Genomic DNA, 12,668 nt, shown 5'->3' on the forward strand with positions numbered 1-12,668 from the left:
GTTAAGAGCCAGCTAAGACCTGGAATCTGTGATCTGTAGGATGATAAATTTTATTGATATGTTCAAATTTTAAAATATACTAATGTATATTCGATATTTATTTACACAATTTTAAAAAGTCATTTTTTCAGTTTTCCCCAAAAACTTTTAAAGTTTGTATTTATAATAATTTTTTAATTATTATTACATATAGCTTTATCTTACTGGTCACTGCTTTTAACACTTTATATTAATTTAATGTTTATCAAATTATGGAAGACTTTCTAAATAAGGCATTTAATATTGGAGATTAAATACTTAAGAACCCTGTTCAGCTCAAGCTTTAGTGTATTTTAGGTTATTCTCTGGTATTAAACAATTTTTCCCTGCTATCAACCTATTAGTTTTTTACTCCATGAAGGAAATATCTTATTATAGTTATTATTTATTGACATAAGCAGTCTGGTGGATTTATAACTATCTTTGTTTTTTTTAAACCAAATTTAAATCCATATTTTAACTGAGATCCTATTTTGGAGCAAATTTTAAAGTTTTGCTTTTTACTGGCAAACTCTTTCATTTCGTATTCGTTTACTAGATATTTAGTCTCATAAAATCTTAATTTTTTGAGATTTGTTAAATTTGTTCACATGCAAGAGAAATTTACAGTCGAGCCTTAAACAACAGGAGTTTGAGGTGTACACATCCACTTATATATGGATAGTTTTCCGTAGTTAATAATGTAGTACTGCCTGGTCCATGGTTGGTTGAATTTGTGGGTGTGGAGGAATCTCTGACACAAAGGTCTGACTAGACAGTTTAACCCCTGACTGTGCAGGGATCAACTACATTTCATTTTCTTCTAAAAGTGATTTAATGTATTTTAGCTTTATATTTGAAGTCTAGAATATGCTAAATAGCTATTAGGAGGCAGAACCTTGCTTTTCTTCTGACAAGACGGTTAACGGCCCCAACCGCCATTTTGCGCATGACTTCTCCCGCTGCTCTCTGCAGTGACGAGGTTCCCGCGGCCCGCGTCGCCCCTTCAGGACGTGTCGACGATTGTCGGAGGCCGCGAGCGGCTGGCGCTGCTGCTGCAGCTCTATGACCACCAGCTGGAACACGAGGGCACGACCGGCTGGGAGAGTTTACTGTGGGTTGTCAATCAGTTGTAAGTTACCACCTCCGCGTTCACTTGGTACATCTCAGCTACTTGAATGGAAGACAGCTCACGATATTTAGCCTGGGAACTGAGGGACAAAATATAGCAAAATATTTTTTTAAAAATAACAAAACATAACTTGGCGTCATCTGTGGTTAACTGTCTTCAGGAGAGAAGATTTATACCTGTAGACATGTAGTTGCTTATGTGTGAAAATGGTGTGTCTGTATACTGCAGAAAGACCTGTCTGCTCCCTTATTATCTAAAAGTGGTGGTGGATTGTAAACTACATCCAGACTTCTCATTTTTGAGGCTAAAATATATGGTGCCATGTTAGCCAAGCTTTTGTATGAAGTATCACCTCCATTGACTTAAGTCTTATTAACACCACACTTAGAACTCTGCCATTAAGTTTCCAGATATTTCATGACAATCTCTTAAAATTTAAGACGTTTACAGAATATAAAATTAAGACTTTTTCAAAGGGTCCCAAACAACTCCTTTGTTTTCTAATTTTACTGGCTGTGAAAAGCAGAAGAGATTGTTAGATTTGGATTGTTTCAGAAATTGGCAAGGAAACAGTAATTTATTTGTATCCCCTGTCTACTTTCCTTTCTTTCTTATGCAGGTTACCACAGCTTATAGAAATAGTTGGCAAAATTAATGTTACTTCAACTGCCTGTGTCCATGAATTCTCCAGATTTTTCTGGCGCCTTTGCCGGACATTTGGCAAAATTTTTACAAACACTAAGGTAAAAACTTGTATTTCATATTTTCTTATATGCAAGACATATAAAAATGTAATGTGTTAATTAATGGTATGGGAGAGTAAGTAAAAGCAGGAGCCCTTCCTTTATTCTAATTATCTTTTAATATCTTAGAAAGCTATGATAATAAAAGAAAATTCTGGTCTGTAATATTCTTATCTTTATTGACTTTCAGAAAATGATTTAGCCAAAATTTAGTCTGTATCCACATTTAAATATAAGGTCTGCTCACTGTGGATGTCTCAGAGCTTTCCAGCAGAGAAAGTATCAGCTAGGGGACTCCACTGCAATTCTTTGAATGTGCTTCTTGTACTGAATCTACCACAGATTCAGGAAGCCCCCATTTCCCCAAATGCTTTGGTCAGAACTTCAGGTGATTGTGGGCGTCCCTGATAGCTCAGTCGGTAAAGAATCCACCTGCGATGCAGGAGACCCCAGTTCGATTCCTGGGTCGGGAAGATCTGCTGGAAAAGGGATAGGCTACCCATTCCAGTATTCTTGGACTTCCCTTGTGGCTCAGCTGGTAGAGAATCCACCTGCAGTGCAGCAGATCTGGGTTCGATCCCTGGGTTGGGAAGATCCCCTGGAGAAGGGAAAGGCTACCCACTCCAGTATTCTGGCCTGGAGAATTCCATGGACTATATAGTCTATGGGGTCACAAAGAGTCAGACACAACTGAGCAACCCTGACTTTCACTCAGGTGATTATAGAAACAAAGCAGCTTATGTAGAATACTTGCTACAAGACAGGAGCCCTTGGAATAGAATGGACACTTGAGATAAATGCTGCATATTTCAATCACTGTCACATTTGCCTGACCAGGTTATTTTGTTGTTTAACTATTAAAATTGGAAAGTCCTTAGGTCCTACTTTGTTCTTTAATCCTGTTAATCCATTTGTCTTCATAAAAGATTGTTGAGCCGGTTCTTTAGAGCATTAACAAAACCTTATAAAGATGTAGTTGCCATATGTGAAGACATTTAAAAGGTAAAAATTTTGTGGCATCTCTTGGCTAAGCCTGTAGTTTTTGAAACATTTGGAGCATAACAGTTTGGTATAGTAGACTGACAAAATTCAGAAAATGGGTTATGACTCTGTGTGTCCTTGAATAAATCTTTTAATGTATCTATACTTAATCTTTTCATGTGTGAAATGAAATTTAATCCTGTACATCTGATGCTGTAGGTTAATCTTTTCACAGTGGTCTACATCTCAGTTTAAATGGAATTTGCAAATTAATATGCCTGACCTATTGATAGGAGGGCAAAAACCAGAGCTTAATGTTACTGTAGGAGAAACCAAGTCATTCATTAACATCTAATTATTAAGTATAGTTGGATTTTACTGGGAATCACTATTGGCAAAAACTGTTTGACATCTCCAGAAGAAGTAACTGTTGTTTAATTTACTTTTTCTTACAAAAGCAATTAGGAATTCACGTTAACACTTAAGTGGTTGACTTCAGAGGCCTGAAATCTGTAATGTTAAAAATAAAAACAAGCATTTCCTCTAACTTAAAACTTAACTGTTAAATTCTGTCTTTCATGTTTAAAATTAAATTTTTAAAAAGTTAAAGACTAAGCCAACGGATATAACATAATGATTATCTTACTTACTGAATATCCTAAATGAATGGAATTTCATTTTCATTCCTTTTATACACAACAATTTTTTTCAACAGTTTTAATCATATATTGTCTGCCTAAGTACCCTTTCTATCATCAGGTTTGGTTTTGGGAGGTAGTAATTTCAAACACTTAAAGTCACCTTGGAAATTATTTTAATTTAGTGACGGAATCTAAAGGTCCTTCGGGAAAGTTGCTGACCTAAATTGATTTTTTAAATATTTTATCTCTAAAAAGATATTGTTTTCAGAAACTTGACACTTCTTTTTTCCTATGGCTTTTAAGAACTGTTGTGTTTTTGACTACTTGAATCTTTAAAAATAAGTAGTAGTAGCAATGGTAGGAAACATTTTATTTAACCATTGATTGGTCTGTTGAACCTGAGACTTTCTGGATCTTTTCTTTGGGTTGCTTAGGTAAAACCTCAGTTCCAGGAGATTTTAAGGCTGTCTGAAGAAAATATTGGTAAGTTTGTACATTATAATTTTTAAAAACAATTAAGTCTCTTTACTCCAGAAAAATACTTTATTCATTCTATGCAAATTGTATAAATAAGCTAACAAGTACAATTGAAAAGGAAAATTTATACTATGGAGTTCTTGGCTTTACAGCACTGCTACATCTAATATCCTTTCCATGGAGTAGTAGTAAGATTAATCTCCATCAGTTTTATTGTAAATATCTACCTTCTGTAATCAAATTGTCCTAAACCTGACCTTCTCAGACTGTGTACTTATTTGTAACCTTGGAGGTTTGAAGTGGTGCAATTGAAATACTGAAAAGGAAAAAATACAGAGCATGTAATTCATAATTAGTTACTTAGAACTGTTAAAAATTAAAACAAGTATAACTGAATAGAATGTAAAATATACATATATATTTTTTATGAAACATGAGATTTTTAAGAAACTACAGGCTTTAATGGGCAGCTCCAGCCCCTCTGTTCATAGTTTTCAATTACTGTCTTAAGAAGTCTGGTTATAGCACCAAGAACTCCTTTATGTGTAGATCTTATGTCCCTGTGTATTTTTCTAATTTCTAGGAATGAATTGTGAAAAATATTAAGGACAAAAATGTATAGTCCCCATGATTTGTATTGTAATTGGCTGTTTTGGATGTGTAGGTAATTCTTATCTCAGTCTTACCTTAGTGATTTGATTTGAGTCATTTGGAAAACTCCCATTTTTGTCTGTCCTCAGAGGTAATTAGAGAGTGAATAAATGACTCCTTTTAAGTTTGAAAATGTCAGTGAGGTGTTTGGTTTTTTTTGACATGCTTCCTAAAGTTTATATTTAATAGCTTTCTAATGGTTTAATTACTTGAAATTAAAAATTGGTATTATCTGTTTAGTTAATTATTCATTCTTATGATGATAGCTTTCAGAATTATTAGTTACAAGGTGATTATATACAGTCTATATGTATGAATTCAACTTAAGCTTATGTTTCGTAGCCTCAGATTTACCTCTCGGCTACCGTAGTCACACTCAGCCAACATCAGTACTCCCCAAAAGATAAAATTACTCTTGCCAAGAAAATAAAAAAACCTCAAATACTAATTGATATGAAAATAGATTCTTTTCTGGTGAAAATACTTTCAAGATAGTTAAATGCATGCTTTTAACTGAATTCTGTATGTACTACTTTCTGAAAAGAATTTAAAACCGTATAAGAATAGAAAAAAGTAATTTTTAAAAGTTTGAGTACATAAAAGCAAATGTAAAGTGCTTCAAATAATGCCTAACATCAGTAAGTGAGAGCTGTTGGTGCTATAAATAGCAACTGCCATATCATCTCTGGACCTGTTTTTAAAAAATCGTCTACACCTGCTGCATGAGAAAGAAAATCTGATGTCTTAAAGTCGTCACAGGACACTCAGCTGTGGTTGCATGCTTTCCCCTCTCCCCGAGCTGTATTTAGTCTCCCTACTCCATGAAAATAGTCAGGGTTCTGCCTGGCTTCTGAAAAACCCCTGTACAGGATGCAGGAAGAGCTCTGGAACTAGGCTAATACTAGAAACTAGGTAGCGTCTCGATGTCTAGAAGCAGGTCACATATATATCTAGGTGTCTCCTTTCAGCTGAGTACCTTGATGATTTACTGAACACTGCAAATTAGAAGCCTGAAAATTCATACAGCATGCTTACACGGCCACTTGGGAAAGTGTTAAAGAAAGCTCTGATTTATGACTATGCAAATAACGGTATAGCATCTCATTTTGGTCGTTAAAGTTTTTCCCATCTATCAAAATTTTGTATGCTAATGGCTCTGAAAAGTATTAAGTTGCATTTTCACAACCACCAGTGGATATGTATGTTTTGATAAAAGTATTTTTAAAGTAATGATAACATTTATTTGTAAGCCTTGTAACCAATTGTAATTTAAAATATAATTTGTATTATGAAATTTTGCTTTACATTTAAAGCATACTCAGATATTTTAAATTATTTTTGTGATTTTTAGATTCCTCAGCAGGAAATGGGGTCCTCACTAAAGCTACTGTCCCCATTTACGCAACAGGAGTCCTTACATGTTATATTCAGGTAAGGGAAAAATTCTTTGGCTAGAAAATGTACAAGCATTGTCTATTTAGAAAGATAGCTAATGTTATGTCTTTTAATGTGTTTATAAGTAAAAATAATACCCATAAATGAAAAACAAATTTATTTATTCTTCTTATTAAATAAATAATTTATAGTAGAAAGCATATTTTAATAATAGTCTCTTGAGGACTATCTCTGTTAAATAAAATTAGAGGTTGTGTGCTTCTTGATATTTTGTTTAAAAGTGTTAGATTGTACTTATGTAGCAATTTCTTTGTGTTTCATGATAATTTTTTCATTAATAAAGCACATGTGTTAGCTGAAGCACACTGCAAAATGCTGTAACATACTGTTTCATTATTTTTAGCAAAGTATTTTGTAATCCCGAAACATGAAGGATTGTTATAACTCTTTTATTGCTCATGGTCTTTGCTGAGCTGGAGGTCTCTTCCAATCATTTTGGTTAGTGTAGCAAAGATGGCAGAGTAGAAGGATGCAAGCTCATCTTCTCCTGTGAGGGTTTGGGAGTCTCTGGTGGAGGTGCCCGTTGACAGTGGCCCGCCGTGGGGTCAGAGACCCCGACGGCAGCTGTCCTGGGAGGCACAGACTGCGGCATAAGTCCTTTTGGAGGAGGTTGCCATGACCCAAGTCAGAGTGATCGCCTGGAAAGGTGTGTGGTGCGCCGATCAGCAGAGGTCCTCTTCCGCGGAGAGGGGTAGAGATGAGAAACCTGTGGGGCATCCCTGCCTTCAGGGGCCTGCTTTCTATCACTGAAGCCGCCACTAAATGACTGAAGCTTTCCAAGGGCCCAATTACGGCTTCTCCCTGGTGGACAGGCAGAAGTCCTAACGTTCACCACAACACTTTAGTTACTTTCAAAATGTGCCCTAATCACATAGACACTGTGCAGAGAGTCTGATCAGGTGACTTTCCCTGTGGAGGGCATTCTTCGTGCTGGTAGTCGCTGTGTGGCTGCGTTCACCTGGTTGGTTGGTGGGGCTCCTGGAAGGGTGGCTGGGCTTCAGTCCCCACGGTCTCAGGGCCTCTCTCTGTCTGCACGTCCTGAGGAGCGGCAGAGCCAGACTCATTCTGTGCTAGCTTAGGGCTCCCAAAATTGTAAGAAACAGAATTTGCTAGGCTGCAGCCTAGGCTTTGGAATTAGCACACTACTGCATTCTGTTGGTTAAAGCAAGTCACAGGTCCAATCCGGATCGAAAAAGAGGAAACTGAATGAGAGCTTGACCCAGGAGGTGGTTCATTGGTGGTCACCAGTATAGCAGACCACCTCACTCTACATAGCATTGCTTTAAATTAACACGTTGTGTGTTAAGGCACATCAGTCGTTTTTAAGTGTGAGGCAGTCCCACCTGTGAGTTGAAAATATGGACTCAAGATAAAGCATTTTTAGAAATCATGACACAATAATTCCTATGTAGTATTTCTGATCGCTCCCCCCAATTAATCTGAATGTAATCATAGGAAAACAATAAAAAAAATCCAAATTAAGTTTTAAAAAAGAATGGGAAAATCAGAGGAAGATCTTTTTCCCCCCGTTTTCCACACTAATTCCTAACTTTTTTTGCCTTTTGAATTCAAAGTATAGCCATTCATATTTATTGCATTCTTCTTCCAAAACAGATTTGAACCATCTTATAATATGAAACTGTAGTTCTCCAATATCATAAGATATCTTGTAGTAGAAGCTCCAACTCAGTTAAAGTAGTACAGTATTCTTTTAACTTGTCTACCCTAGTTTCTCAGACTACCTCATAATACAGATACACACAGGATCTCTGTGTTTAGAATATTTTAAGTCATGTAACCTTAACAGATTGAATCCATTGTTGTCCTTCAAGTTGTGGAGACTAAGTCCTAGCACATTACCAGGCACAACAGCACAAATACCATTTTCCTCTTTAATTTTGCAAGCTCTTCCAGCAGAATAACAAAGGTGATGTCAGTATTTTCCTCTCTCATTTTTAAGCTTGGGCAGTAAGTATGCTAAGTATGTTGATTTTGACCATAAATAGTATTTTAAGGCATAATAAATAGGAGATACATATTGTAAGGCTTGATAAAGTATGAAATACAAGGTTTGTCTCATAGTAGTCCCTCAGAATAGATTTACTGAATACATCAATGTAGACGTATTTTTTGAGTAACTGTGAAATCCAAATATCTAAAAAGATAAGAGCTTTGCTGGTATTTACAGAACAAGAAGTGAGTGGCCATCATAGGTTGCCAGTGCTTAAGGAAGCACACGCCAGTGTTTTTCCTACTAAACAAAATTTTCTATTAAGGTAAATTAACTGTCCTTGTTGCTTTGATAAACAAAGCCTATTTTGAATCAAGTGCGTAAGCAGTATTACTTGTTTTGAAATTTCAAAGTTGAGAAATTGTGTTGTAGTAAATTTTCAAATCAAAGAATTCATGCTCATTTAGCAGTATATTTTATAGCTGTTACTTCACAGTTAAGTTTTTTCAGATTTACAGTTTATTTTCCAAATTTTGTGAATCCTCTGATACAGTAAGCAACTAAAAATGAGTGAGATCCCCGTTCCACCGTAGCTCTGACGGTGGCTTGTCGGTGCTTCCATCCTTCACGAAGCAGACCAGCATATTATAAAACTGCTGTGTCCATCCTTTATTCATGCTGAGCATTACTTTTGTCAGTCCTTTATTTCTGCCTCACTCTAAATTAACCTGACCATGTAGGAAAAGTTAGATGGTAATCCCGTCTTCCTCATGGATCTACTGATGTATCTGCCTTTTTAGTCACTCAGTCATGTCCAATTCTTTGTGACCCCATGGACTATAGCCTGCCAGGCTCCTCTGTCCATGGGATTTTTCAGGCAAGAATACTGGAGTGGGTTGCTGTTTCCTTCAGGGGTCTTCCTGACCCAGGGATCAAACCTGTGTCTCCTGCATCAGTTGGCAAGTGGATTCTTTACCACCGAGCCACCAGGAAGCGTTGATACTGACGTATATAGAAGCCACTTATTGTTGACATAATATAGCCCTGAAGACAAAATATTTGACTCTAATTTATTGTATATTTATTTCCTGATAGAAAGTCAGATTCTTTCCCTTACACATTCTGGCTAATTTAACATACAATTATCTTTTTTAACTTTACTATAGAGCAGACTTGCTTTTTCTAACAAATTTCTTAATAGTGTGCTGTGTAAACAAAGAAAGAAAGAAATATTTTCTGATTATTAAAATAATGGTTTGTCAAAGAAAGCTTAAAAATAAAAGTAATTTTTAATCAAAGGTGTGACTATTTTTGTTAAGGACACAATGTTCTATATTTCAGCAACTGTGCAACTTCTCAACACTAATAATTTCTCAGATATCAATTTCTACTCTGAGGAGGATAACTGTTTTAGTGGCTTATATTTAAGTATTTAGAGCCAAAATTAATGGGAAGTTAAACTGTTAAAATCAATTTTAATAAAAAAAATATACCTTCTCATGTTTCAAACCAGAACTATCTCATCAAACTTTCTGTAGCAATGCAAGTGATCTGCATCTGAGCTGTCCAGGGAGGAAACCACACATGGGTGTTAAACAGCTTGAATTGTAATTAGTGCAGCTCGGGAACTGAACCTTTGATTTTACTTCTCTTTAGTTTGAGTATAAGTTACCACATGTGGTGAGTGACTGCCATATTGCATAGCTCAGGCCTAAATCTATGAATCAGAATAGTGTTTGTCCTCATACCATTGTGATCGTAGATACGCTTAATAAATACCTTTAATTAAAATGCTTCCAAATTAAGATATTTTCCCCTTATTTGATAAAATTTTCTAATTGTAGATACGAAATGATGGTTTTTAAGTTCTACTTGATTGCTTGGAATTTCATTATCAGTCTTTTTCCTCTGTAGGAAGAAGACCGAAAGCTGTTGATTGGATTCTTAGAAGATGTAATGACCTTGCTTTCATTATCTCATGCTCCTCTTGATAGCCTGAAAGCTTCTTTTGTGGAACTGGGGTAAAAATTATAGCTTATAGTTTTTGAAAGCTATAGAAAGTTTTAAAATTGGCTTTATAGACTGCATATTTTTAGTCTATATAAAGATTAGTATGCACACCAAACTTCTTGATTTTTTACTTAAGATTTTTTTGTTCTTTTTTTGTATATTTTAATATTTTGTAATAAATACATTATAATAAAAGAGTGAGGTGAAGGATACAGATATGTCTTCTTTGAAGCAGCTGGAGGCATAAAATCAAGTACAAATTCAAAGAAAATTCAGTGGCCCCAGGCTGGAAAAGGAGTCCCAGTGAAAGCCAGATCCCTGGGCTCCCTTTTCCATTCCAATTGATTTGCCTGGTTTACCACACAGTTGCACTCATCTCCCTGGCAAAGTAATGCTCACAATCCTCCAAGCCAGGCTTCAACAGTACGTGAACCATGAACTTCCAGATGTTCAAGCTGGATTTAGAAAAGGCAGAGGAACCAGAGATCAAATTGCCAACATCCACTGGATCATTGAAAAAGCAAGAGAGTTCCAGAAAAATATCTACTTCTGCTTTATTGACTATGCTAAAGCCTTTGACTGTGTGGATCACAACAAACTGTGGAAAATTCTTCAAGAGATGGGAATACCAGACCACCTGACCTCCCTCCTGAGAAGTCTGTATGCAGGTCAAGAAGCAACAGTTAGAACTGGACATGGAAGGACAGACTGGTTCCAAATAGGAAAAGGAGTACGTCAAGTCTGAATATTGTCACCCTGTTTATTTAACTTCCATGCAGAGTACAGCATGAGAAACACTGGGCTAGATGAAGCACAAGCTAGAATCAAGATTGCCAGGAGAAATGTCAGTAACCTCAGATATGCAGATGACACCACCCTTATGGCAGAAAGTGAAGAGGAACTAAAGAGCCTCTTGATGAAAGTAAAAGAGGAGAGTGAAAAAGTTGGCTTAAAACTCAGCATTCAGAAAACTATGATCATGGCGTCTGGTCCCATGACTTCATGGCAAATAGATGGGGAAACAGTGGAAACAGTGACAGACTATTTTGGGGGGCTCCAAAATCACTGCAGTTGGTGACTGCAGCCATGAAATTAAATGACGCTTGCTCCTTGGAAGAAAAGTTTGACCAACCTAGATAGCATATTAAAAAGCAGAGATATTACTTTGCCAACAAAAGTTCATCTAGTCAAAGCTATGGTTTTTCCAGTAGTCATGTATGTATTTGAGAGTTGGACCATAAAGAAAGCTGAGCGCTGAAGAATTGATGCTTTTGAACTGTGGTGTTGGAGAAGACTCTTGAGAGTCCCTTGGACTGCAAAGAGATCCAACCAGTCCATCCTAAAGGAAATCAGTCCTGAATATTCATTGAAAGGACTGATGCTGAAGCTGAAACTCCAATACTGTGGCCACCTGATGTGAAGGACTGACTCATTTGAAGAGTCCCTGATGCTGGGAAAGATTGAAGGCAAGAGGAGAAGGGGACGACAGAGGATAAGATGGTTGGATGGCATCACCGACTTAAATGGACATGAGTTTGAGTAAGCTCCGGGAGTTGGTGATGAACAGGGAGGCCTGGCATGCTGCAGTCCATGGGGTCTCAAAGAATCGGACACAACTGAGTGACCAAACTGAACTGAACTGAAATCATAATCACGTCATCTAGCTGCTTAAGTAGTTTCTTCTCATTCTTTACTAAAAACAGGTTTATGTATTTATTAATGACACTATTTTCACACCCAACTTAACCCTTCCATATGGTGGTTTGAGTTATCCTTGATTTGGGTTATCCTAACTGATCCTGTACCAACCATATGGCGTATATAGGACAGTATTGTTTCCCCAGTGTTTATAGATGTCAGAAATTAAGACTCACTAAGGAAAATTCTGAAAGAGATGGGCATACCAGACCACCTGACCTGCCTCTTGAGAAACCTGTATGCAGGTCAGGAAGCAACAGTTAGAACTGGACATGGAACAACAGACTGGTTCCAAATAGGAAAAGGAGTACATCAAGGCTGTATATTGTCACCCTGCTTATTTAATGTATATGCAGAGTACATCTTGAGAAACGCTGGGCTGGAAGAAGCACAAGCTGGAATCAAGATTTCCAGGAGAAATATCAATAACCTCAGATATGCAGATGACACCACCCTTATGGCAGAGAGTGAAGAGGAACTAAAAAGCCTCCTGATGAAAGTGAAAGAGGAGAGGGAAAACATTGGCTTATAGCTCAACATTCAGAAAACTAAGATCATGGCATCTGGTCCCATCACCTCATGGGAAATAGATGGGGAGACAGTGGAATCAGTGTCAGACTTTATTTTTTGGGGCTCCAAAATCACTGCAGATGGTGACTACAGACATGAAATTAAAAGACGCTTACTCCTTGGAAGGAAAGTTATGACCAACCTAGACAGCATATTAAAAAGCAGAGACATTACTTTGCCAACAAAGGTCCATCTGGTCAAGGGTATGGTTTTTCCAGTGGTCATGTATGGATGTGAGAGTTGGACTGTGAAGAAAGCTGAGTGCCGAAAAATTGATGCTTTTGAACTGTGGTGTTGGAGAAGACTCTTGAGAGTCCCTTGGACTGCAAGGAAATCCAACC

General features: G+C 36.9%; 1 protein-coding gene across 5 annotated transcripts in view; it reads left to right on the top strand.

The window, feature by feature from the left end:
• The window catches only part of RELCH (RAB11 binding and LisH domain, coiled-coil and HEAT repeat containing), a 111,794-nt gene that overhangs the window by 71,125 nt on the left and 28,001 nt on the right, over positions 1 to 12,668 (top strand). For all 5 annotated transcript variants that reach the window (XM_061130674.1, XM_061130675.1, XM_061130676.1 and 2 more), the window contains 5 exons: positions 994 to 1,150; positions 1,770 to 1,893; positions 3,950 to 3,998; positions 5,995 to 6,074; positions 9,964 to 10,070. In XM_061130674.1, coding sequence (XP_060986657.1) covers positions 994 to 1,150; positions 1,770 to 1,893; positions 3,950 to 3,998; positions 5,995 to 6,074; positions 9,964 to 10,070 — 517 coding nt within the window. The remainder of the gene's footprint in view (positions 1 to 993; positions 1,151 to 1,769; positions 1,894 to 3,949; positions 3,999 to 5,994; positions 6,075 to 9,963; positions 10,071 to 12,668) is intronic.

This window comes from Dama dama, chromosome 27 (genome assembly GCF_033118175.1).
Source record: "Dama dama isolate Ldn47 chromosome 27, ASM3311817v1, whole genome shotgun sequence".
In the NCBI taxonomy this organism is placed as follows: domain Eukaryota; kingdom Metazoa; phylum Chordata; class Mammalia; order Artiodactyla; family Cervidae; genus Dama; species Dama dama.